This window comes from Brachyhypopomus gauderio, chromosome 19 (genome assembly GCF_052324685.1).
Source record: "Brachyhypopomus gauderio isolate BG-103 chromosome 19, BGAUD_0.2, whole genome shotgun sequence".
Lineage (NCBI taxonomy): Eukaryota > Metazoa > Chordata > Actinopteri > Gymnotiformes > Hypopomidae > Brachyhypopomus > Brachyhypopomus gauderio.
The window spans coordinates 5228580-5251517 of NC_135229.1; the positions used below are offsets into that span (position 1 = coordinate 5228580).

At 43.5% G+C, this 22938-nt stretch overlaps 1 protein-coding gene across 5 annotated transcripts; it reads right to left on the reverse strand.

Annotated features, from left to right (window-relative positions):
* Positions 1–22641, reverse strand: kcnj9 (potassium inwardly rectifying channel subfamily J member 9). Of its 5 annotated transcripts, XM_076981242.1 has the most exons (9): positions 19000–22641; positions 18100–18147; positions 16624–17105; positions 15446–15659; positions 14420–14621; positions 6037–6229; positions 5025–5222; positions 4484–4614; positions 1–3296 (listed from the first exon to the last, which is right to left on the reverse strand). In XM_076981242.1, the coding sequence occupies exons 3-9, from the start codon at positions 16916–16918 to the stop codon at positions 3015–3017; spliced, it is 1515 nt and encodes a 504-aa protein (XP_076837357.1). In that variant the 5' UTR covers positions 16919–17105; positions 18100–18147; positions 19000–22641; the 3' UTR covers positions 1–3014. The 5 variants fall into 5 exon arrangements, with proteins under 5 accessions (XP_076837357.1, XP_076837356.1, XP_076837359.1 ...); XM_076981241.1 differs by lacking the exon at positions 18100–18147; XM_076981244.1 differs by lacking the exon at positions 18100–18147 and having other exon boundaries at positions 16624–16711; positions 19000–19513.
* Positions 22642–22938: the final 297 nt, after the last annotated feature.

A 22938-nucleotide genomic window follows, 5' to 3' on the forward strand; every position in this document is an offset into this window, starting at 1 on the left:
TTTATAAATATTAACTCCACACAAAACTGCCAACATTCATGAAATTCTTAACTCAACCTTTTTTTTTTTACCTCTTTAATAATACACACACACCAAATGTTCTTGAAAAGGTTATATTCTTATATTCTGAAACACGTGTTAACGTATATTTGTCTTTAAATAACTATATTCGTTCTTCACTCTAAAATTAAACAGAATATTTAGTCATTTTCTGACAGAATTTGGCAACATTTTAAATATGGCATGGTCTTCACACACTGAATTCAGTGATACTAAACCTAGTCTATGATCTTATCCTAACGCTTTTAAAAACTTTTACTATTATACTTTTGTTATAGGACCATGATGCATATATCAATTTATATCTTGTTGTTGGGTGGGTGTGGTCTTACTGTATTGGTGACTGTTGACTTGTTCTATTACACCATTCTATTACACCATTCTATTTCTGTGCATTTTTTCCATGCATTGAATCCCAAGTTCACGTTTAAAGGCAAAATCTGGACCTGGTGAAAGAGCAACATGAATATCAGGACTATTTACACACAAAGTATGTTTGCAAAAGAAACAAACAAATGTAAACAGACATAAAATAAAAACTGGCCTGCCAGTTACAGCGACTTCAGGTCACGGCTTAGATCACACCACACAAAGTTCTCCTTGCTCTGACACACCTGTTTAGATTTGTAATAACCTTCTCACTAGGACCAGGTAAGCTAGAGCAAGGAAAACACTAGTCAATGAGGAATATTTGACAAAACACAATATCTAATTTAGCCAGATAACTTAAGCCAAGACCAGCCAACATGAGAGGTATGACACATTCCTATTGGACTGTCTTTACTTTGAACTTATGTCAGTAAGTTCACAGTAAGTTCTTATGAAACACACACACACACACACACACACACACACACACACACACACACACACACACACACACACACACACACACACACACACACACACACACACGGGGGCTGTAATGCTCTAGGACTAGAATTTAATAACCACAATCCAACCCTTTATTCACACCTCAAGCAACATGATAGCATATTTCAATCTGACTGGGTTTCAGTGCCAGAGTGATATTTTTACAGATCTGATGGTCTGACAGTACATGAAAATTTCCAGGCAAATTCTATCGGGTAGGCAGTGGCAATACTGTATATAGCCAGCCAGTTTTAACACTGGTCTGGTTTCCAAGTTAGAAAATCTATAAATGGTAAATGATGTAAACTGGAATGTAATGTCGCCATAGTAACACAGTAACTATGTTCGTTTCATAAACACAAGGTGTAAACAGGTATTCCCCTCCAGACCTGCCATGAATCTCTCTATCCACAAAACTGTTAAATCATCAAAATCCAGTCGCAGGTTTCTGAATGCAGTTAAATTCAACCAAATGCAATTTAAATAAATAAGTGAATAAGTGTCTCGTTAACGCTCACCATCCATATTATGAACACATTAGAATGCATGTGATTAATGCTGTTTTCTCTACTCATTTCCTGAATTTGGACAGAATAATTCACCAGGGTTGCTGGCAACTTCTTAATGTGTCAAAACAGTCACAACCTCTTTATTTCTCCCTCCTGTTATAAGGGAGAAAGCTTTTTTGTTCTGTTTTAAAGTAAATCAACTCGGTTACCCGCAACCTACATTTACTGTGATATAGCCATTTTGCTCATTCATGTTTAGTAATACTTTATGGCTACACACCCATTTCTAACACACAGGGATCCATATCTCCTAGTCCAAAAAATTCTGAGAAGGCACGAACAGCAGCACGTGACAACAGGACTCCATATAAGCGCATTCACACTTCCACAGGTCTCCACTAGGGGGGGCAAGCTGTGCGTTAGGCACGCTTTGGTTCATTGGCACGCAGCAGTTCTAAGACCCATGACAGTGGCACTTTCTCTCAGCACTAGAAAAAATTCTAAAATCAGATTTCATTACAGTGTACACAGTAGCAGTCGATGACCAAAAAATAAAGAAATAAATAACCAGGAGGTGTTTGCAACAGGATGGCAGATCAAATAATAAATTTAACGTTGGCAGCCATCAAATAGCGTAATGTTATTTTTTGTCTTGTACCACATGGTGCATACAAGCTTTTCATTAATTTTGAACACTGCAGAGTTTTAATCAAACTATTCTTGAAACTCAATAACTGATCCCCACATCAGCACCTACAATTTGATATATATCTTAAAAATTTGCTACACATCATCCCTGGTGTGTATATCTAGCATTTAAGAACGTTTACATTTAAAAAGTCAGCTCTAGGCAAGAGATGTTTGTAAAGCCAGCTGTTACAAACAAACAAATAGCGTACAATTAATACTACTGAACAAGAGACACAGAGGTATTGTTACATACGTCTGGGAGACTCGTTTCCTGATGCATGAGACCCTGTACTGATCTGAACAAAACAAATCTGAAAAACTAGAATCTGATCAATTTCCTGACAAATTTGAAACCCTGTACTGAGAAAGTAGAAAATGCACAAATGTCAGTCCTAAAATAAAACCTGATAGATACTGGTTCCATTTGTTCAGAACCTACACCAGAGTACTACAGGCTATGATGGTGCAGTTGTGTGTTTACATCTACTAGAGCATACGTAGTGTACATAGTGTTTACATAGTCCTCGTCTCTACTCTTCAGAACGCCCGATAACACAGCTGTCTTCAGAATGGATCATTTTAAGAATACCCTGTGTCATGTTGTTTAAAGAACTGCATCAGGAAACTGAATTTCTGAAAAAAGACCGACTACAAAGAACCAAATTCGAAGGGAGGATTGTTTCAGACATCTGACATTGAATCCGATTAAAACAGCAATATGAGACTAAGATTTCCCCGTTGGGGAAAAATATTCTATGCTATACATTAGCGACTAAACGATTAAAACTCGAAAGAGGCATGGATTGTTTCACAATCAATCCTAATTGTATTATTATTATCATTATTATTATAACCCTAAAAACACTTCCATTCTTGCTTTTTTTAAGCCTCAGATTCTGATTGGTCTGTGGTAACACTGCCATTTTGTTCCCCTACAACTGATTGGTCCTGGGTATCTGTAACTCCACCCGCAATAAGTGCCGGCCTGCCTCCTTCTTTTCCACCGACGGATTCTGAATCTGTGGGCTTGTGTGATTGTTCAGTCAGATTAGGCGCCTCCCATTTCTCCTCGTCCAGCCGACTGGAGATCGACCAATAGAGATGAGCCTCTAGGCGAGCCGCAGCCAATGCGAGTTCTCGTGCGGAGCAGGAAGGCGTGTCCACCTGAGAGAGAGAGATGGGGTGAGGCGTCATCAACGCAGACTGATCCAGACGCAATACAATGAGGTAGTTTGATTCACAGTTTGTATACAGCCAAACAGTGGCCATCAACACATGACTACCAAGAACAGACAGGGGCAGCAGATGTCATCACCGTTTGGTCCTCCCAGAAAAACTAAAGTATAACAGTACCCTCAACGTCTAAATCTGGTCTGGATTTTCAGCAGCAAACACCATCACTGCCCATAGGAAGACAGCCCAAGTCGTCCAACCAGAACCTACCTCATCTACTGGTGAAAACCAAACAACAAAGTAGCACACGAGGTATTACACACCTGCCCATACTGAAGGTACTTTGCTATATACAAGGTTCATCAGATACTACATACACACCTGACCATATAGGTAGAGCATTGTAAACTACATACTAAAGATGGCGCAATTGGATGGACCATTTTTCTTTGTACCAGTCCAATCTTGCATTTGAAATCTCGTCCGATATCAAGAACTCACACACAGCAAACAGCAGGTTTTTTCCGCCATGTTTTGATGTATCCATCACGTTCGTATTACTTTCTTCCTTCATTAGAACAATGTCTTAAGTCAGTAATGCACTGCCTTAAATCACTACTGTGCTGTTTAGAAGCTGGAGCTACGATTTTATCATCATCAGGTTCCTTAAATCTCCAATTCAACAATTTTCGCCTTTCGCCGTTGCCGTTCCGTTACACGGTACCAGATTGTGCCTCGTCTACTACATACAAACGTGTCCACAGATCTGTCCATATTGTAATTACATCTTTTTCTCCATATACTCCAGCCCATACAGGACATACATTATACAGCACATGTCCACCTGTCCACACACCTGCCCACACTGCAAGTACTTCACGTACTAGAAACACACCTGTCCAATCTTTTAGTACATCATAACCCTAGTAACACTGCATGCCTTCATGACCCAGACCTAAATTCTTGAAATGCAGTTTTATGACTCACTCCTATTCGTCACAGCGTTGTGTCTCAAACGCAAATTCTAGAATGATTGGTCAACGGTTTCTCACATCACTGTGCGAAATGTGACGCAGCACTTAGGCTGCAAAAGCCGCTAGAGCATGTGCCCTACACTGTGCCCTATGTAGGGAGTAGGGCGCTGTGGAAGGGTCACAGCCACTGTGCTGGCTTTGTACCTCGAAGGTGTGATGGAAGGCTCCGTAGTCCACATCAAAGAAGCCCTCAGCGAGACACATCATTGGGCTGAACCTGTGACCCCACATCACCTCCTCTGCCAAGTAGGAGCTCCGGGCCTGACACGTCATACCTGCCAAACACAAACACACACACACACACACACACACACACACACACACACACACACACACACACACACACACACACCTCGTCTTTCTACATCACGACTCTTACTACATCTCCGTCTTTAAGTACGGCACAGTGACTAGATACACAGATAGAATGTATGTACATGTGTAAAGAAAATGTCAGGACCATGTCAAAAACTGCTCACAGGACTCCATGGGTTAGTGTTGTGTGATGTAACGCATTGTAGTGTGTTTTGAAGAGTTAGGCATTCCTTTACAATCTAAGCATGGTTTTGATGGTTGTCTGCTTGTCTGCATATGCAAGAAAGGAAACATGAAGTGTGTGTGTGTGTGTGTGTGTGTGTGTGTGTGTGTGTGTGTGTGTGTGTGTGTGTGTGTGTGTGTGTCTCACCCGTAGCTTCCACCATGCCTTCCAGGATAACAACAATCTCAAAGTCCTCTTTCTCCAGCTGTGCCTGAGACATGTCCCAGAAGGGTGAGCGTGAGTCGATTTCATGAGAGATGACCAGCGGTGACACCAGAAACAGACGATCGTCACCTGTCTCGAAGCCTACGCTGATATCTGTCTGATCCAGAGGAATAAACTCACCTGGGAAGAAACACGGCAAACAGGACAGAAGAGGAGGACCTGTGGGTTGGTATGTGATTGGTTTGTTTTTTGATCTCATAAAAGCCACATTTGTTTGCTTTTATATTTTTAAAAATTATTTTTATTTATTTGACAAAACTACCTAAACTAGCTGCCCGGTTTGTAAAATTTCACCTAGAAAGAAAAAAAAGAGATGAAATATCCTGTAAGATGACCTCTGCACATTGCAGAGAGCGCTGTGAGCTGGCTCTGGCGGATATGGGGCCGTTTCATCAAGTCCTCGTTTGTTTAATTAAGGAAATCCCTCGTAGTGGGTGATTGGAAAACACGGAGTATGAGTCAGCCCAGCTCCCGGCAAAGAAGCCAGCGATGCCTAGTGTTTGGTGTTTCAGTCACGCGCTCTATGAACAGGGTCTGCTTTCCTGATTTAATTTCGATCTTCGCCTTCCCGCTGGGAGACTGCGCCAAATCCAGATGTGATCGCAGGATGACTGTTACAACTCGCCAAGATTTATGCTCCTCTATAAAGGGTTTAAACCGAGTGAAAGGAACACAAGACTGACAACACCGCCGTTAACGCGGTGCAAAAAAAAACAAATAAATGCTTTAAACTGAACTAGAAAGTCGTCTACCTTCTCCTCTGACATTACTTTTTCACCACTGCCTCTGTTGGATAATCACGACACAGGATTTTCCGGGTCACACATAGTCCACCGCTAGGTGGCATCGTTGTAATTCTTCCCAGATTCTGATCTCCGGCTGCGTCTGAGTATTTACGGGTGTGGTGTTCTAGGGGGTGTGTGTGAGGTCTCACCTTCTTGGGTCTGTTTGGATTTGATGAGCTTGGCTCTCATGTTGGCACCCACGATGTGCGAGGACCTCAGGTCACCAACCCGGAACATCAGACACAGCTTGTCGTCCCGCAGGGAGATGACGGCGTTCCGGGAGAACACCAGCGTCTCGGCCCGCTTGTTCGGCTGAGAGATCTTCACAAACATACAGCCGACCTGCGTGAGTGGAGAAGAAAGAGAGGTTGAATGGAAGTGAGACACTGAAAGGCGAGTAAAAGAAAAAGGATAAAAACAAACAAACAAGAGAGACAGAGAAAGACAGGAAGGAGAGAAAGTAAGAGGAGTCAGTGATGGAATTCATAAGCCCTATATTATTAAATTGTCTTCATTGACTCCCTACCTTATGTTAAGTGTGACCTATGTATAACAAAGGCACGGTCAGAGATGATAACACTACCTGAGGTTTCTTAGGACTCATCCACTATTCTACTATTCCATGTCTTGTTCACTGGATTCCCTAAAGATTAACTACAGACAAACTACGGCTTGGGTAGATTACAGCAGCAAGAGTTCGGACCACAAAATGGATGGGTCGACATCCAAGATCATCCAATTCAGGATTACTCACTTTCTAAAGTTTCTAAAGAACTAAAGCCGAGGCTTTATACAGCATACACACTCCTAAACTGTGCGACTCCCTCACGGAAAACATTACGATCTTTAGCTGGCCATCTTAAACAGCAGCTTAAAACACACCTTTTTATTTTTGTGTTGGCTTTTATTTCTTTACTTATTTATCATCGTTTTCAGGAGGTCTACATGTTAGGCCGTATTGGGAGTTCAAGCTGAAGAAACTGAAGAGAAAATTGCAAGAGATAGAAAAAATATATTGCTAAAAAAAATACAATACAGCTACTCAGAAAGCACATGAAAGCTTGTAGAGGCCATTAAGTGACAGGCGAAGACAAACGTCACTTTACACTAAGCAAAGGTGACCGTCCTGACCTCTGCAGGCACAGAGGGTGGGAGTTCTGTAGCCCAAACCAAATTGTGTCCAGACCCAGATGTATGCCAGCTCTGAGCCAGAACGCTCTGATAACTGTACTTCCTCAGACGCCACAGCCATCTCTGGTGGCCACTGCAGTATATAAATAAATCAGATGAAGTGAAGGAAACCTGGCTGGAAGTGGGACATATTTCCTCAGATGCAAATACCTTGGACAAACTGTCCAAAGGATTCAACCATCCCACAGAAATGGGTCTTGATTTATTTTTATCTCATTCAAAAGCAAACAAAACAACTAGATTCTCTCCTGTTGCCATAGAGTCACATGCGTAATGTGTCAGAGGGCAAACAAACAGCTGCTTAAGTCCTGGACACTTTGGGACAGTCGTTGATCAGAGATGGGGTCTCGCGACGTTCTTCCCCAGTTCTCAACGCAGCTTCAACTCTGAGTCCCAGCTGCGGTCGTCCAGCAAGGAGGAATAAAATTCTGTAAAGTCACTGCTGTCACAAACTAGGCCGCTGGGCTAAAGAGCATCATAAAAAGAAAGCTGACTGTTGTGAATGAATAAATAAATAGATAGAAGGGGGGGTGCAAAAGCAAAAATGAGCTTTCTCAGCAACAGTTATCTGCCACCGTCAGGGCTGCGCAGACACACCGTCTGGCCGGCAGACACTACGTCTCCCTCCCCGGTCTCTCCTTGACACGATTGGCTCGCTGCTTCATCTTCATCTTCACACCAGGAAGTGTGTGGATACATAGAAGGTCAGTCTACACCTCATTCCGTCTTTCAAGACAGGGCTATCAGCTCATTGACAATGGCTGCTTTGGTTGGGCAGCAATGAACGACCCATAAAACACTTTCCTGTAGTGCCTCGTCTCCTCTTTCTCATCTGAAGGGGCTGGACTGGTGGCTTGAACACAAGCATATAAATTCGCTAAGGGTCAAGGGGTTACACAGACTCTCTGTATGCATTTGGAGTCGCTGATGATTTTTTGACATCTGTGGCATCAAAGAGGCTTCTTGACAGCCCCGGGCACCCTGTTAGGAATACTGAGTTAGTGAACACTCTTCTGGAAGCAGATAAGCTACAGAGTGAACAAGCCATAGTGAAAAATTGGTGATTCACACGAAGCACAAGGCAACAAACGCAGTCACGCAGGAGGAAAAATTGAAACTTTTCTACAAACTGTCTGCCTTACTAACACAACGTGCAGCAACAAACCTCGACATTTCCTCGATTTATGAGCCTCAATCCAGTTCCCCATACTAGAAAACACTAAATAAATACTCGGAATGGACAAGATTGTCAGAGTGACATCTCAAATGCGGGTCCCCTGCTGGGAAAACAGCAGCTCTTTAAGGCTCAGTCCACCATTTACAGGTGTAGCACCGAATTCTGAGGGAAAACAAGCCATTTGAATTGCTGACAGATTTTGCTGCTGGATAGAAGCCAGTCCAAGAGTAAAGGCAATGCCCAGTGCTACAATGCTAGTACTGGATGACTTTCCCTGGTGGGGGCTTCCTGAACAGAAGGTACCAGACCCAGGCCAGACGTCTCTGAGCTTGTAGTACAAGAGGTTTGTTGACTTAGAGATCAACTGGAAACTACGGTGGCCCAGCAGGCCACAGCTTCAGGACCAGTGGGACGTGAGAATTGTGTCAACGATGTGCAGCTAACTCCACAATCAAGGAGTAATATGGACTGAAACCCTACCTGCTAATTGTGCTATATAAGGGCAATTATATTGATCTATTTAACGTTTTCTGCAAAAACCTTCCTGGGATCATTGGTTTTAGGATGTTGGTTATTATTGAATTCTTTTTTCTTCCATCTTTGTTTTATATATTTAAGTTAAGCACTTTGTAAGGCCCCTAATGTGAAAATGCTACACAAAAACTTGCCTTGCTTTGCTGTAAAAATGGAAGGAAAGTAAACTCTGGCACGCATCTCTCACTGTAAGGTTGTTCTTGAGGGGTGAGACAAACCCAGAGCCTCAGGGAGGAACTGTGGATTTAAGGCCATAAGAGCCACCCATGGAGGTGGAGAGTTTCACACCAGCTCCCTCTGAGGTACTGACTGAGGGAACGAGACAGGAAAATTCTTCTTCCTGTTTCTCTCTGACTAAAAAGAGGAGGCTACAACATCAACAAACCCAAGACGACCCTCCTATGGTAAGACAAAATCACGTATATAATATCTGGACCAGGGCCGAATGTGCATTTCCTATACTGCTTTACTGAACTGCGTTACCTCTTGAGACTCTACTCGAAAACCACAGTAGACGGTGCAACATCATTATGTTGTGGCCAATCATCATGTGTCTATGAGCTGTACGAGCAACTCGCAGACCTGATGCCACTGTGTGTACATGGAACTCCTGCACCGCACTGACTAAGCCACCCTGTAGTAAAACTAGAGTTTGTTTTGCAACGCAACCAGATTCCCAACTGGAAGATCACAGACTTGTCATTCTGTATACAACCCAAAGATGCCTCAGGTGTTGGGGAGGGGGGGGGGGGAGAATGAAAACTGAACCCAGCACACATGAAACATGGTCATCACACCCTAGAAGTGGGTGAAGCAGCACGAATCAGCGAGGGACGAAAACAAATCCACAGTTTCATTCACTGTCTTTGGGAAGCGATATATTTGTTCATCTATTTTCGCTCACCAGCACTTTTTTGGCAACCGGTGTGTGTGTGTGTGTGTCCCACATCTCGTCAGCACACACAAGGGAATATCCTGGTCTGCATTCTAAGTCTCAAACTGTCACAATGTTCAGTTTTGTTGTCACGGTATTGTCACAATATGACACCTTTAGTTAACGAATGCTGTGTCCCCCGGATAGTAAGGTACGCATGTCCTCACTGCCTGTGGACACAATGCAAGCATGCAGAGCAACCTCGTCCTCTCGGGGGACATTTGACTCATGTGTTCCTGGCCTTACATGTCAGCAGACCTGAACTTCCCAGCCGCCAGGAGCTCCAATTCTTCCTATGGTGTCGTGCGATCACTAGATTATGATCGTAGCTTATTAAAACAGATACACCAATTGATTAATGCAACAGAATTTGCTCTGGGCAACATCACAGTCACTCTATCATGCAAAACTAACTGTCTTTAGACTATCCAGCCAAGGTATGTTTAGTAATATGCCCAGAGTAGTCAACCCCAGCAATAAAGACCTTTTGGACGTTATTCAGGATTTTTACACCTTCTCAATACAAGGTTGCCCAACACCTAAAAATCTAAGGATAACTGATCTAAGGATGTTCCAAGCTAATAAATAAACAAAGAATCTAGAGATCAACTGACTTATCGTTTCCAAATTTTCAACAGTGGGGAGGCAACACAAATGCTGAGGTACCAGCCTGATAATCCCATAATGCTGTGTGCCTCTTTTGGGACTTAATTTGATAAATGTTTAGAATGATTTTGTTGTCACAGTTGGATTGTGTGAATGTCTTATTTAATTTGTTATTATTTTTTAATGTAACTAGAGTTTTAGAATTGTTACCTTACTTGTGTGGGCATCTATTTCTTTCTGTTTTCCCTGTTAACTTCAGTTCATGTTTTATCTGTTGGTCTTTCTAAAGACTCAGCATTTGAGTAAAAGAGCCTTTGAATAAAAAAAGCGATCCTTTGAGCAGAAATGGCATACTCTGGTTCTTACGCACACACTCTACATTAGTGTCAGAAGTGGGATGTACTGGGCTTGAAGAGATCAAGAAGCACATCACTAAACTCGAAGGTGGGCATTGAGGAAGACACAGTCCAGAGGAAGAGGGTTCCAAGCATTATGCTTGACCCTTCCTGCTGGATCTGGCCAGCCGAGAGTGAGCCGACTGGCTGCTGAAGACGGCAGGTGTGAGACTGCGTGAATCCAAGGGAGAGACTGCGTGAATCCAAGGGAGAGACTGCGTGAATCCAAGGGAGAGACTGCGTGAATCCAAGGGAGAGACTGCATGAATCCAAGAGAGAGACTGCATGAATCCAAGAGAGAGACTGCATGAATCCAAGAGAGAGACTGCATGAATCCAAGGGAGAGACTGCATGAATCCAAGGGAGAGACTGCGTGAATCCAAGGGAGAGACTGCGTGAATCCAAGAGAGAGACTGCATGAATCCAAGAGAGAGACTGCATGAATCCAAGAGAGAGACTGCATGAATCCAAGAGAGAGACTGCATGAATCCAAGGGAGAGACTGCATGAATCCAAGGGAGAGACTGCATGAATCCAAGGGAGAGACTGCATGAATCCAAGGGAGAGACTGCATGAATCCAAGAGAGAGACTGCATGAATCCAAGGGAGAGACTGTGTGAATCCAAGAGCCATCACCATAAGCCATCACCACAATGCAGCTGTATTTGACGCTGGAATTTAAAGAACTGTAGGTGCTAAGGAACCTGCCCGATGAAGAAGCTTGAAGAAGAGGGCACATGCTGAGAAGCTACTGAGCGAGACGTGGAGGACGGTTGATGCTGGAGGTGCAGGAAGATTAGACAACATACCACAAATCTGTATCATCAGGAACCAGCCGAGGACCAAGCAGACTCAGGAACAAACAACCTCGGCAGCGACACTACAACCGGTGTGACAGTCGCAGCTACGAACAGGCGTGCTCTCCAACACCGAACGGCACACCTTATGGCTGGGAAGCTTTTCACTGAACCTCCGTACGGCAGCCAGAGTCATTCTTGAACTCAAGGAGGAAATGCTTGGTTTTTTTTTTTTTTTTCCCAGAAGAGGCATGTGAAGTTGCCTGCAGTGGCTCGTGGCGGAACAGAGGAACCGAGTGAGTTTTCCATGGGAGAAACTTTCCGATCTGGAGGAGCCGAACATCAGAAACAGCATCTGCGGGAGCTTCAGTGCCACAATAGCATCATCTTCCCAGAAGAACTAGACACGGACCAATTCAGAACATAACATTATCACTGGCGTTGCTGCGGTCGACTCCCCGCCGGCGTCTGTCGGCTAACAGAAAGGGGTCGGCGAGCAGGAAGCGAGAGAGGCGGCTCGATGACTCCCGCCGCGGCCATCAAGCAGACAGCGAGCAGTACTGGTGGTTATGGAGGAGGGGGAAAAAAAAAGACAACAGCTGGAGCTTCTGCACGGACCGTCGGTGGATCCACGCCGACGTGCCCGCGCTCACGCGTAGACGACGCTGTAGATAATCTCGATGGCTCAGCGTGGTTCGGCTCGTTCGATTTGCCGGGAGCATATTATAGCCCTTATTCTCAACGTCCAAGAGGAGGTGGCGTTCGCGCAAGGCACCAGATTGTGGCGACTGACAGTTGTGGCCTTCACACATCCTAATGCACCGGCCACAATCTAGCGCTTGATCGCTGGTGTCCCCAAGGATCGGTGAGTCATTCTAGATGACGTACTGGTCCACAGGCCCGGCTATGACGATGCAATTGTCATTCTGGAGCAGGTGTGGCAGGCTGTAAGGTCAGCAACCCTACACCAGCTCATGTGCTGAATTCCAGTGCGACAAGGAGACCTGCACTGCTCAACCAGGACAGGCAAGGGGTTCATCGTGAACACAGACACCAGTGACGACGACATCGGCACGATCCTTTCGAAAGGTGTAGGGTGAGGTGCAGAAGGTTTGTACCTGCTCCACAGGGCACCTAGCAAACTACACAGCTACCATAAGGTAAGATTTAGACAGGTATGAGATAGACTGTTTAATCCCCACCCCATCTCACCACCTCAGGTGAAATCAAACAGTTCCCCCGAACTTGTGCACTGCAACTTGAGCACTGGTTATGACCCACGGTGCCAGGGACTCCCATCACATGTGGCTGCACAACCTGCACCGCACGGCGGTAGTCTCAACACATCACGATGGAGCATTTAGGTGAGGAACCAGGTCTTCGGTGTGAATGAATGTTGTTGGTTCCTAACAGGTTCCTCTTTATTTAGTTTAACTTGCATTATAGAAAGTTCAGTTCCTATTTCTCTTTGCTGTGTCTGTGAGTCTTTCTAAAGACCAGGCCTTTAAATAAAAGGGCCTTTGAATAAAAGCTTTCCTTTGAGCACAAACACACTCTGGTTGTTCAGAGCTGATGCTACAATAACAATGGAATTCTGCCAGTATTGGAACTGGGCCACTACGGCAGTTTTTCCCACTGAAAGCAATTTAAAAGTAGCAAATTGGATCCAGGCAATATTAAAACAGCCAAATTCAGGTCGTTTTCGTTTGTCTCAAATCATTCTATTGTATATAGTTATTTAAAGCTTATAGAAACAGTAAACACATTTTTTTAGGTATGTTGATGCTGTTGTTTGGTGTGTAGTGCCTTTACGTGTCTTTTTTATGTAAAAAGAAAATCAAGTAACACTCTTCATTTAAATCTGTAGTTAAATCTGTAGTGGTACAGTGACCAGAGCTGGTAATGTATAAACTCAGTAAGTGTCTGTGTGTGTGTGTGTGTGTCCATGTCTGGATGGACGTGTATGCATGTGTCTGTGTGCTAAATGTGTCCCTGAATAAATGGGTAAATCAGAGCCTAAGGAAGAAATATTAAACCAGGACACTAAGAACTAAGCAAATTAACTCATCAAGCACACATACACACACACACACACACACATTATATCCTCATTCTACCCATAACTTTCCAATGCTAGAATATATAATCAGGTTCAGAGAAACAGTTTGAGTGATGAATGACGAAAGTAAATTAGATTCTGAGGACAGAGAGAACACAGAGAAAGAGCGAGAGAGGGAAAAAGAGATCATGGGAAAAGAGAGAGAGAAAGATATGGGAGGACAGAGAGAATGGGAGCGTCCTCTGTTTAAAATGCATGACTCACACACACACACACACACACACACACACACACACACACACACACACACACACACACACACACACTGTTGCCACTTAGATGGTTCTATAGAGCAATGGAAATTGAGTGTGAAAAAAGCCAGAATGTATTCTCTCACCCAGACCGCATAAAACAAATTCTAAAAAACCTAAAAAAACTTTACGGCTGCAATTGCTGCCTCCCAGAACAAGAGAGAAAAGAAGAGAAGAAGGATGAGAGAAAGAGAGAGTGAGAGAGAGGGAAGTTCAAATTCTAGGTGTTAAAATTAATAAATTTCACCATGGATATTATGCAACTTTACCAACATGCTAATCAATATATTTCAGGCCTCCTTACAGATGCATGCAACAGGTAGAAGGCATCATGAAGAGTGTTGCATTTATACGACTGAAATTATTATTATTATAAGAGATACATTTTCACATCTTCATTAGAGCACAGATGCAACTTCAGCCCTGCAGGAGAGCTTGACTAACATAGTGATCCTGATTCTGTATTTTTCTATGTGTGTGTGTGTGTGTGTGTGTGTGTGTGTGTGTGTGTGTGTGTGTGTGTGCCTACCATGAACGCGTTGACCATGGAGCCGAGGATGGCCTGCAGCAGCAGGAGCATGGTACCAACAGGACACTGGTCCGTGATGACTCGGTGACCGTAGCCGATGGTGGTCTCCGTCTCGATGGAGAAGAGGAACGCCGAGATGAAGCCGTTAACGTTGTTCACACAGGGAGTCCACGTCTCGTCCTCCAGGTGATCGAGGTCTCCCCTGGACAGAGTGAGACAGCCGGAGGACACTGACACAATCGCTGCGACTGTCTAACCAGCCAGCGTTAACATCGGCTCATCTCCTGCCTAACGTTGCGCTTCATCAAATAACCAGTTAACGGTGGTGTCGCTTGTTTGTTTCATTGAGGCCCTGTAGCGCCGACATGCCATGGCGTTCTGTTCATCTGAAGCTCAGACGTAAAAGAAAGAGTGGGAGAGAGATCGGAAACACTGACAGAGAGACAGACAGACAGACAGAGAGTCAGAGATGAGGCAGAAAAGAGGAGAAGAGAACTGGAGGGTGTTGTGTGTGGTGGAACATCTACCAACCCACTCTCAGGTGAATGTGGATGTGTGTGCTAGTGCATGTGTGCTAGTACATGTGTGCTAGTGCATCTGTGCTAGTGCATGTTTTCCTGCGATTTTGGCAAATCATTGCTAGCTATGCATGTTTCAGTGTTTTTGTGTCTCTATTTCCTTTATCTAGTGTATTTGAGAGCATGTCTGTATGTCTGCTCCACTGTTGAATTAGCCAAGGGCTGTGTGTGTGTGTGTGTGTGTGTGTGTGTGTGTGTGTGTGTGTGTGTGTGTGTGTGTGTGTGTGTATATATATATATATATATATATATATATATATATATATATATATATATATATATATATATATATGCATATTTATGCTACATTTTCCTTATCTGCTGTGACTGGGAGCATGTTTGTATGGTTGTTGATTTTGCTGAGTCATACAAGTAAATCTTGCTAACATACACAATTGACAATACATGGACAGAGATGTGAAGTGTGAGCGTGTGTGTGAACACACACCTGCAGTACGCAATGAGGTACCATATTGCCCCGAAGAAGAGCCAGGTGACGGCGTAGGCCATGACGAAGACGAAGAGGGAGCAGCGCCAGTTCAGGTCGACCAGCGTGGTGAAGATGTCCGTCAGGTAGCGGTAGGTCTCACGCATGTTCCCATGCTGCACGTTACAGCGGCCGTCCTTCTCCACGTAGCGCTGACGCTTACGTTTACTGCGCCCTGCCGAGGGGTGCGGGGGAGAGAGGGAGAGAGAGAGGGGGGGGGAGATGGAGGGAGAGAGAGAGAGAAAGAGAGAGAGAGAGAGAGAGTGTGTTTCCAAGTCTCCCAGTGGAACACACAAGCACTAGTGTCACTAAAGGTAATACTGTGCACTCCATGGTAGCTTGAATGAAACATAGAACCATGTCGATCAAGCAAAGTGACCACAATCTGGCCTCATGAACATACAGGTATAAGAAATCCCAGCAACCAACAAAAGAGACTACAAGCAGTGCAACAGCTGAGAAAGAGGTGTGCTTTTTAAACAATACATGAATGAATTAAATAACTAACAACTTTAGGAGTAAACCTGCCCAAAATAACCATTATCCACAATATAGATGAACAGTGAATTAGTGCTTGCCACAAAAAAAAGGTCGTTGAATGACCCTGGGGCTGCACACTAGCACATATGGGTCACACCAGAGAGCGTATGGGTCACACCCACAGATGCATGCACCGACAGCACCAGTAGGAAGCTGCTCCAACACCATCCACCCACGTAAAAAACCCGACTGTGATGCTGCTGGTTCACAGACTCCATCTGTTATGCCTATCTGTATTTCTAGCTTCTCTTCCAGTTGTTATTCCAGATTGTTAAGTTCACCCATTCTATCTCAATCCCAGACAAAGCAAACCTTCAGAAATTACCCAATACACAAAAAATAAAGAAAACAAAGACCAAAAGCAGAATAAAAACACACTGACACATCTTCATCTAACCCCCCCCCCCAATAAACAAGTCCATATACACAAGTACACACAACAAAAAATAGTCAAAAAGTGACTTAGCAGACGCCATAGTTTGAAACCTGCAGTGGAAGAAACTGCGGAGGTGAGGACACTCACATTCTAACACGCAGACACACCGACCTCATAGGCGTCCATATTCAAAACTCAAAATCCAGAGGCTGAAATCTCTTACCCCAGCCAAACCTTCCCCGCTCCTGCCCCGCCCCCTGTATCTTCTTTCTGTGTTGATTGGCTTGCGCTTCCCGTGCAGCCATCTTGTCCTGGAATGACAAGTTGTTACTGGTGGGTGGCAGTGGGGGCGTAGACATCTCTGTGGTTACCACATGACCGAGTTCCTCAGATACGTTAAATACACCAGTGGGCGGGACATCTTCCTTGGACTCTTCCGCGGGCCCCTCCCCTTTCTCTGGGACTGGCAGTGAAAGGGACTCTGGGCGGGGAGAGAAGGCGGAGTTTTCTAGTGCCATCTGTGTGAGTGTGAGTGGGTGTGTATCTGTGCGTGCGTGCGTACAAGCGTCTGTGTATATGTGCGCGTGTGTGGCTGGCTGTTTGTGTGGGTAGACGGCTGTGTGTCAGTGTGGTCCCAATGTGTTAATGGTCTCTCTCGGTGTGTTATTCTCAGTTGCAGAATCTCATTTGTGCCAATTTTGCTTCCTGCACAGAAACAAGAGGGGAAAACACGAGAAATCTCTGATTAGTCAGACATAGAGTGTCTACAACGCATTGAACCATGACATCTCCTCTAACCACTTATTCTTAAGGCATTATAATTATGGCTGTAGAATGTACCCTCGTCGCAGGTCTTCAAAATGAATCAGGGCGTCAAAAGAGAACAGGCAGTTCTCCTCACATTACCCAGTTGTGCTTTCTGCTTATACAAAAGCAGGCAGAACACACTCCAATAAGTGACCTTGACAGGACCACATTCAGTCCCTGTCCGTCTACTGTAAGGACTGATGTTTGTTTAAGACACAAACTACTAACAGATACTCAAGTGTTGATGTAGCTTATCTTAGCACGGCATGCTACACAAGAAGACTTCAGTACATGTACAGTTTAAGTCCATGCAAATAAAACAGACATACAACACTGTCCCTGTCTGTTTCTTAAACCTGCACACAGTTCATCTATCTCTGTCACTCATACACAAACACACACACACACACACACACACACACACAGTGTCATCATTATCATAAGAGGAAAACTAGAGGTTATATCCCTCTTCTCCTCTCCTCCTACACACTTGCTCCTGTCTGAGACTAATACAAGACTATTGATTATTCTATAAACCGCAACACAAAATACTACCATTCTATCTTTATATTTTACTCAACATGTGTGGTTATAATGTTGCGCAACCAAGAGCACCCTCTATCTGTGTGTGTGTGTGTGTGTGTGTGTGTGTGTGTGTGTGTGTGTGTGTGTGTGTGTGTGTGTGTGTGTGTGTGTGCATGTATGAACACGATGTGAAGTCCAGCTTGCTTCTATATTTAGCTCCGATGGTTTAGCTGGAGTAATCGCAGCTTCTTGTGTATCCACACCAGCCCTGAGTCTTTGTCTGCTCGGACCGGAGGTGTGTTTGGACCCGTGTGTCTGAGCACGTGTACACATGTGGTCAGTGGTGTATGTTGGGAAGGCAGAGTACCGGTAACAGTGCTGAGGAGCACAGCAAGCAGAGACAGCAGATGTGGCACTGAGGACACACACACACACACACACACACACACACACACACACACACACACACACACACACACACACACACAGTCCCCTCAGGCTCTGCTGATGCTCTAATTTTAGGTTATTAACTGATGAATGTATGTGCGTGCATACATACACAGACACACACACACACACACCCCACAGACAAACCACTGTCACAAACTACCCTCAATGTGGAATATGTTAAATGGGCCTGCTCCAAAATAAGTATGAGAAATAGATTATTCTGGTGAGATTGTTTTGGGGTGTGGGTGTGTCTGTGTGCATGTGGGCGGATGGTGGTGTACAATGTGCTAACAGAAAGGCGGACGGGCATAAGTGTTAACATCGGTCCACATAACTCTGCCCTATTATAAACACTACTGGCCCACAGGATTGTGTGTGTGTGTGTGTGTGTGTGTGTGTGTGTGTGTGTGTGTGTGTGTGTGTGTGTGTGTGTGTGTGTGTGTGTGTGAGTGAGAGAGAGAGAGAGAGATTCAACATATTTTTATGCATGTGTAATTATTTGTTATCCTTATTTATACAGGATCGTATAAATAAAATTGTAAAATTTTGAAGCGTCAAGAGCATATTATTAAAATCAGAACACGAAATTTAATGCTACAACGAAGTGGGTAGGAAACTATCACCTGAAAACCCAAGCACAGTCAACACAATAGAAACGGGGGGTTACCAGTTTTCATTGCACAGCCTCGCAACATCCGATATTTTATAATGCAATTATTACCTTGAGCTATTCATACAAACGTTTTTCTAAAAATAATAATAATCACCACTTTCTTTCTGAATATGTAGCATCCGAGCCAAAAAACTATTTCCTTACCTGACACCAGGCATCCTTCAATCTCCAACTTCAGCAGATGTAATTTTAAATAACCTTTAGAATATTGTTTATAATCTTGGCTGCTGGGTTTCTGTTTTTGCGAAGAACTCCTCTTTCGTCAGTCCCGATTGGAAATGTTTTGAGCTGCGATGGGAATCATATCGTAGATGTTGCTGATGGTTTCAAGCGGGTGGAAACGACGCAGCATCAGTTGTGAACGCTACCCTCGCCTCCAGGAAACAAAAGAGTCCGCTTCACCGAGACCACCGCACCAGCGAAAAAAGCCAAGGAAAACTTGTAAAATATTAATCGCACGGCAATTTCGGAATCCTGCCGAAGGGCACAAAATCTGTTCCCACTGTAGTCTGGATAGTGTGTGGTTAAAATGGAGGCGATCTGTTACTGACAGCGAGCGTCGGGCTGAGAGACTGCAAGAGCTCGAGCGTGATTCACCGGCTCGAGGACTCTGCGCAGGTGTCGGCTGGCGGAGGGGGGGGGGTCGTCTAAGGAGGAGGGGGGTACGGCGGGGAGGGTCACTTTCATAAATGTAACTCCATCTTTAGACTACTGACCGCAGACCAAAGCGACATAATCAGTGTATGGTCGGTGGGAGCCTATTGTAAATTTGCACCTCGAATCCAAATCCGGTCCTGGATTTCGTAATCCCTTGTAGTTGATTGACTGATTAGCGTAACTGGGCAGCCACTTTGTCGTCACACCTGACGCCCAGGTAAAAGGAGGACGGGAAACCAATGTGAATACAGGTGAAGGATTATTAGAAAGGAAAACTTGAATATAAGCCTAACAGTCAACATCCAAAGCACAAACTGTATTTTTTAGACATGAAGAAGCGTACTTTTATTCTAAATGCATTCAACATGGATTGGAAAAATAAGATCCACCTATAGGTGGGAAACAGGAAATAGGAAATTCTGTATTCCATAAAAATAAATAAATGAAAATGTTTTATTCCAAATGAATTAACTCTTTGATTACTGGCAGCATTGTTCTCACCTTTCATGACAGACAATTGTTTGATTATAAATTGAAATGAAACTCATTCTGTCCATCATTTAGATGGGAAGGAGTTAGAATACCTGGACATATTTTTAGACATTCAATATTCGAATAGTGAATGTTTAATTGTATTGGAAAAGTATCTACTGATAGCTAGAACTAAGCTAGCCTGCTTGTGTGTCACATTTGCTGCTCTTGTCTTGTTAGTATCTTGCTAACCATAATGTTAACTATCATTTAGCGCTATTAGCTTGTGCTCAAGTAACCCAGTAGTGTAATATCACTGTACCATGTCACAAAACCACAAGAAGTCACAATTCCAGATATCCAAGTTTCATTCTGCACTCAGATTGTTAACTTTGATCATGCAGGTTCCTTCTCTACAACATGAGTAGGATTTAGCCAGTCAAACTTGAAGGCATTCAGACAATTGTCCTGTCTTTTATTATCTTGAGGTTGATAAACTCCAACTCTCTTGGCTTGTCTTCCCCTGTGGTGCAACGAGGCTTCTGCAACTCATCCAGGATGCAGCTTCACGACTTGTTTTCAACTTTCCAGAGTCCTCGAAAGATTTCCCTCCACCGGCTCTCTTTAATGGCTCACTTCAGATTTAAAACACGACTGTCTGCAAACCCAAAAGTGGACCAGCTCCCACATACATACAGCACTTATCAAGCCCGTTCGGCACCACACAGGCTTCTGGGCCTCTAGGACAGCTCAGATTGAATCGCCGTTCTTCAAGACATAAAGACGACATGCATCTCTATCCTAGCGACCAGCCGGTGGAATGAACTTCCTCTGACTGTGGATTTGTGGATATGTCTGTAGATCATTATGAACAAATGTCTGACAAGGAATGTAAATACAGATCCGAACTGAAACCACCCCCAGACATCTTATTCTTATAAACCTTCTTAATGCATTTTTTACATTCATTATGGCTGGTGTCAATGTTTTGGTAGCTTGCTGAGACATAGGAGGGCATCTCTAAGTCATTCAGACATAGGAGGGCATCTCTAAGTCATTCAGACATAGCGTAGTCTAGCAGTGCCCAATTTCTCTCCTGGAATCTACTGCCTTGAGGAGATGAATTGCAAGATATTTCTAATATTCTCGTGCTACAGAAGGCCTGGGTCAGATGTGTTAGGTCAGGGTTGGAGCTTATTTCTACAGTAAAGCTTCAGGAATAGAGTTGGGCATCCAGCCATATGCATAGGCATATTACCCCATGGGGTAATTCTCCAAAGGCGATTCTCTGCTGTTTTAGCCTAACACTAATAAATAACAAACAAAAAAATAAAACAATTCAACAAATGTAATTTTTGTATTACATTATTTGCATATAGCTTGCATTCGTATATCAAATCTGGTGTAGCAAGGTTGATTTAATTTCAAACATGTCTGTGATGGAGACCATCACGCAGGCTAAGAAAGGCACATGTTTGCCACCAGGAAGGCCTGGGTTTTAGATTGGGGATGACTGGAGCCTTTAACCTTTACTACAGTGTTTCGCTGAAAGAAAATCAAACATTCTCCACAATGAAGCAGTTTTTAATTTATCTGTAATAAAGAGCTCTTGTCATCTCCAGACTTGCAGACTTGTGGACTTAACATTGTCCCAAGAAAGTCCCCAGGACCAAAATACTGTCTGATTCTGCCTTTCATCTAGGCCATAAGAGCACACAATGCACATTGTGAACTTCCAGAGACTTCACTTGAAATATAGGTCTCAGTAGAATTGCCCGAATATGATGACAAACATAAAAGGAACTTTGTTCACAGTTCTTATTTACATTTAGCTAGTATATGTTACATGTGTGATTAATGTGTGATTAATTATAACTGTTTGACATTTCATTGCAACTTCTCATCCACTGGCTAAGACAATGTTCCTTACAGTCTGAATCAAAAGATAAACTACAGACCTTTAATTGATCCTGGAGGGGGAAAGGTTGAAGGACTGGGCCAGGTAAAACACGCCTGACATAAACTAGAGAAATCGTTTAGCCGTGTACATCATGTGTCCAGCAATATATCACATTCAGAAATGTAGGACTAGACTCCACCCTAAACTTTATTTCTAACAGATCTTTACTTTCACTGAAATTTGTACATCCATGTGTACGTTTTAAGCTGCCATATAATATTTGAAAAAGCATTAAGAGTGTATATATCCTGTTCTTCCTTTTTTTTAAACTTTTTTTAACTTTTCACAATTTTTTTAATTTATTTTATCGTTTAGATTAATGTCATCTATATATACATATACACATATACACGTGTGAGGGGTGGGAGTGTATTTAATTATTAACATACTTGTAATGTGATTTGAAATGCACCCCCACAATTGATTTTTATATATTTTTTAGTTGCAGCTTCATATGTTAACCGTGGAAACGACATGGGCTGATAACCATTATTTTATACGCTTGCAATTATACGGCCTCGTAGATTTGACGCGGACCTCTTTCAGTGAACGTGCCAGAGGTGCACGGCTTCACTCTGAAGTTTGCGTTTTCCGAAAGCCATGTCGCCCCCTGCTGGCTGAGTGAGGCACTGTCATTGACACGGAACTGTTCTGCAGTAAGAGTCCTACCTCAAAAAAATTTATTTACAGGCTTGTATATACAGTAATATACTTTCAGAAAACGGGAATTAACTTTATTCGTTCTAAAAACCGTATAAGCGTTGACTGATGCGTGCTGTCCATCCGACTCGCTGTTGGTTTGGTCCACATAAGTTATTATGGGCTGGAGACGTAGACTACGATGTGCTCCGCCTAACGGTGGTCCGCCTTCGGTTTAGCATCACTTGGTTAAACGGTCGTACTGAAACCCGGTTTTATTTGCTCGCTGCACTTTACAATTATTGTTTTGCGTTGTAGCTTTGTGAATTCATGCAACATAATCTCTTTAGACCCGG

Excerpts from the sequence above, each read along its gene's own strand:
- kcnj9 (XM_076981241.1), bottom strand. The coding sequence starts at position 16,918 with ATGGCACTAGAAAACTCCGCCTTCTCTCCCCGCCCAGAGTCCCTTTCA. Across the intron at positions 14,622-15,445 it reads TACCTCATTGCGTACTGCAG|GGGAGACCTCGATCACCTGG; the intron begins GTGTGTGTTCAC and ends CACTCTGTCCAG. Across the intron at positions 6,230-14,419 it reads CCATGGTCAACGCGTTCATG|GTCGGCTGTATGTTTGTGAA; the intron begins GTAGGCACACAC and ends CCACTCACGCAG.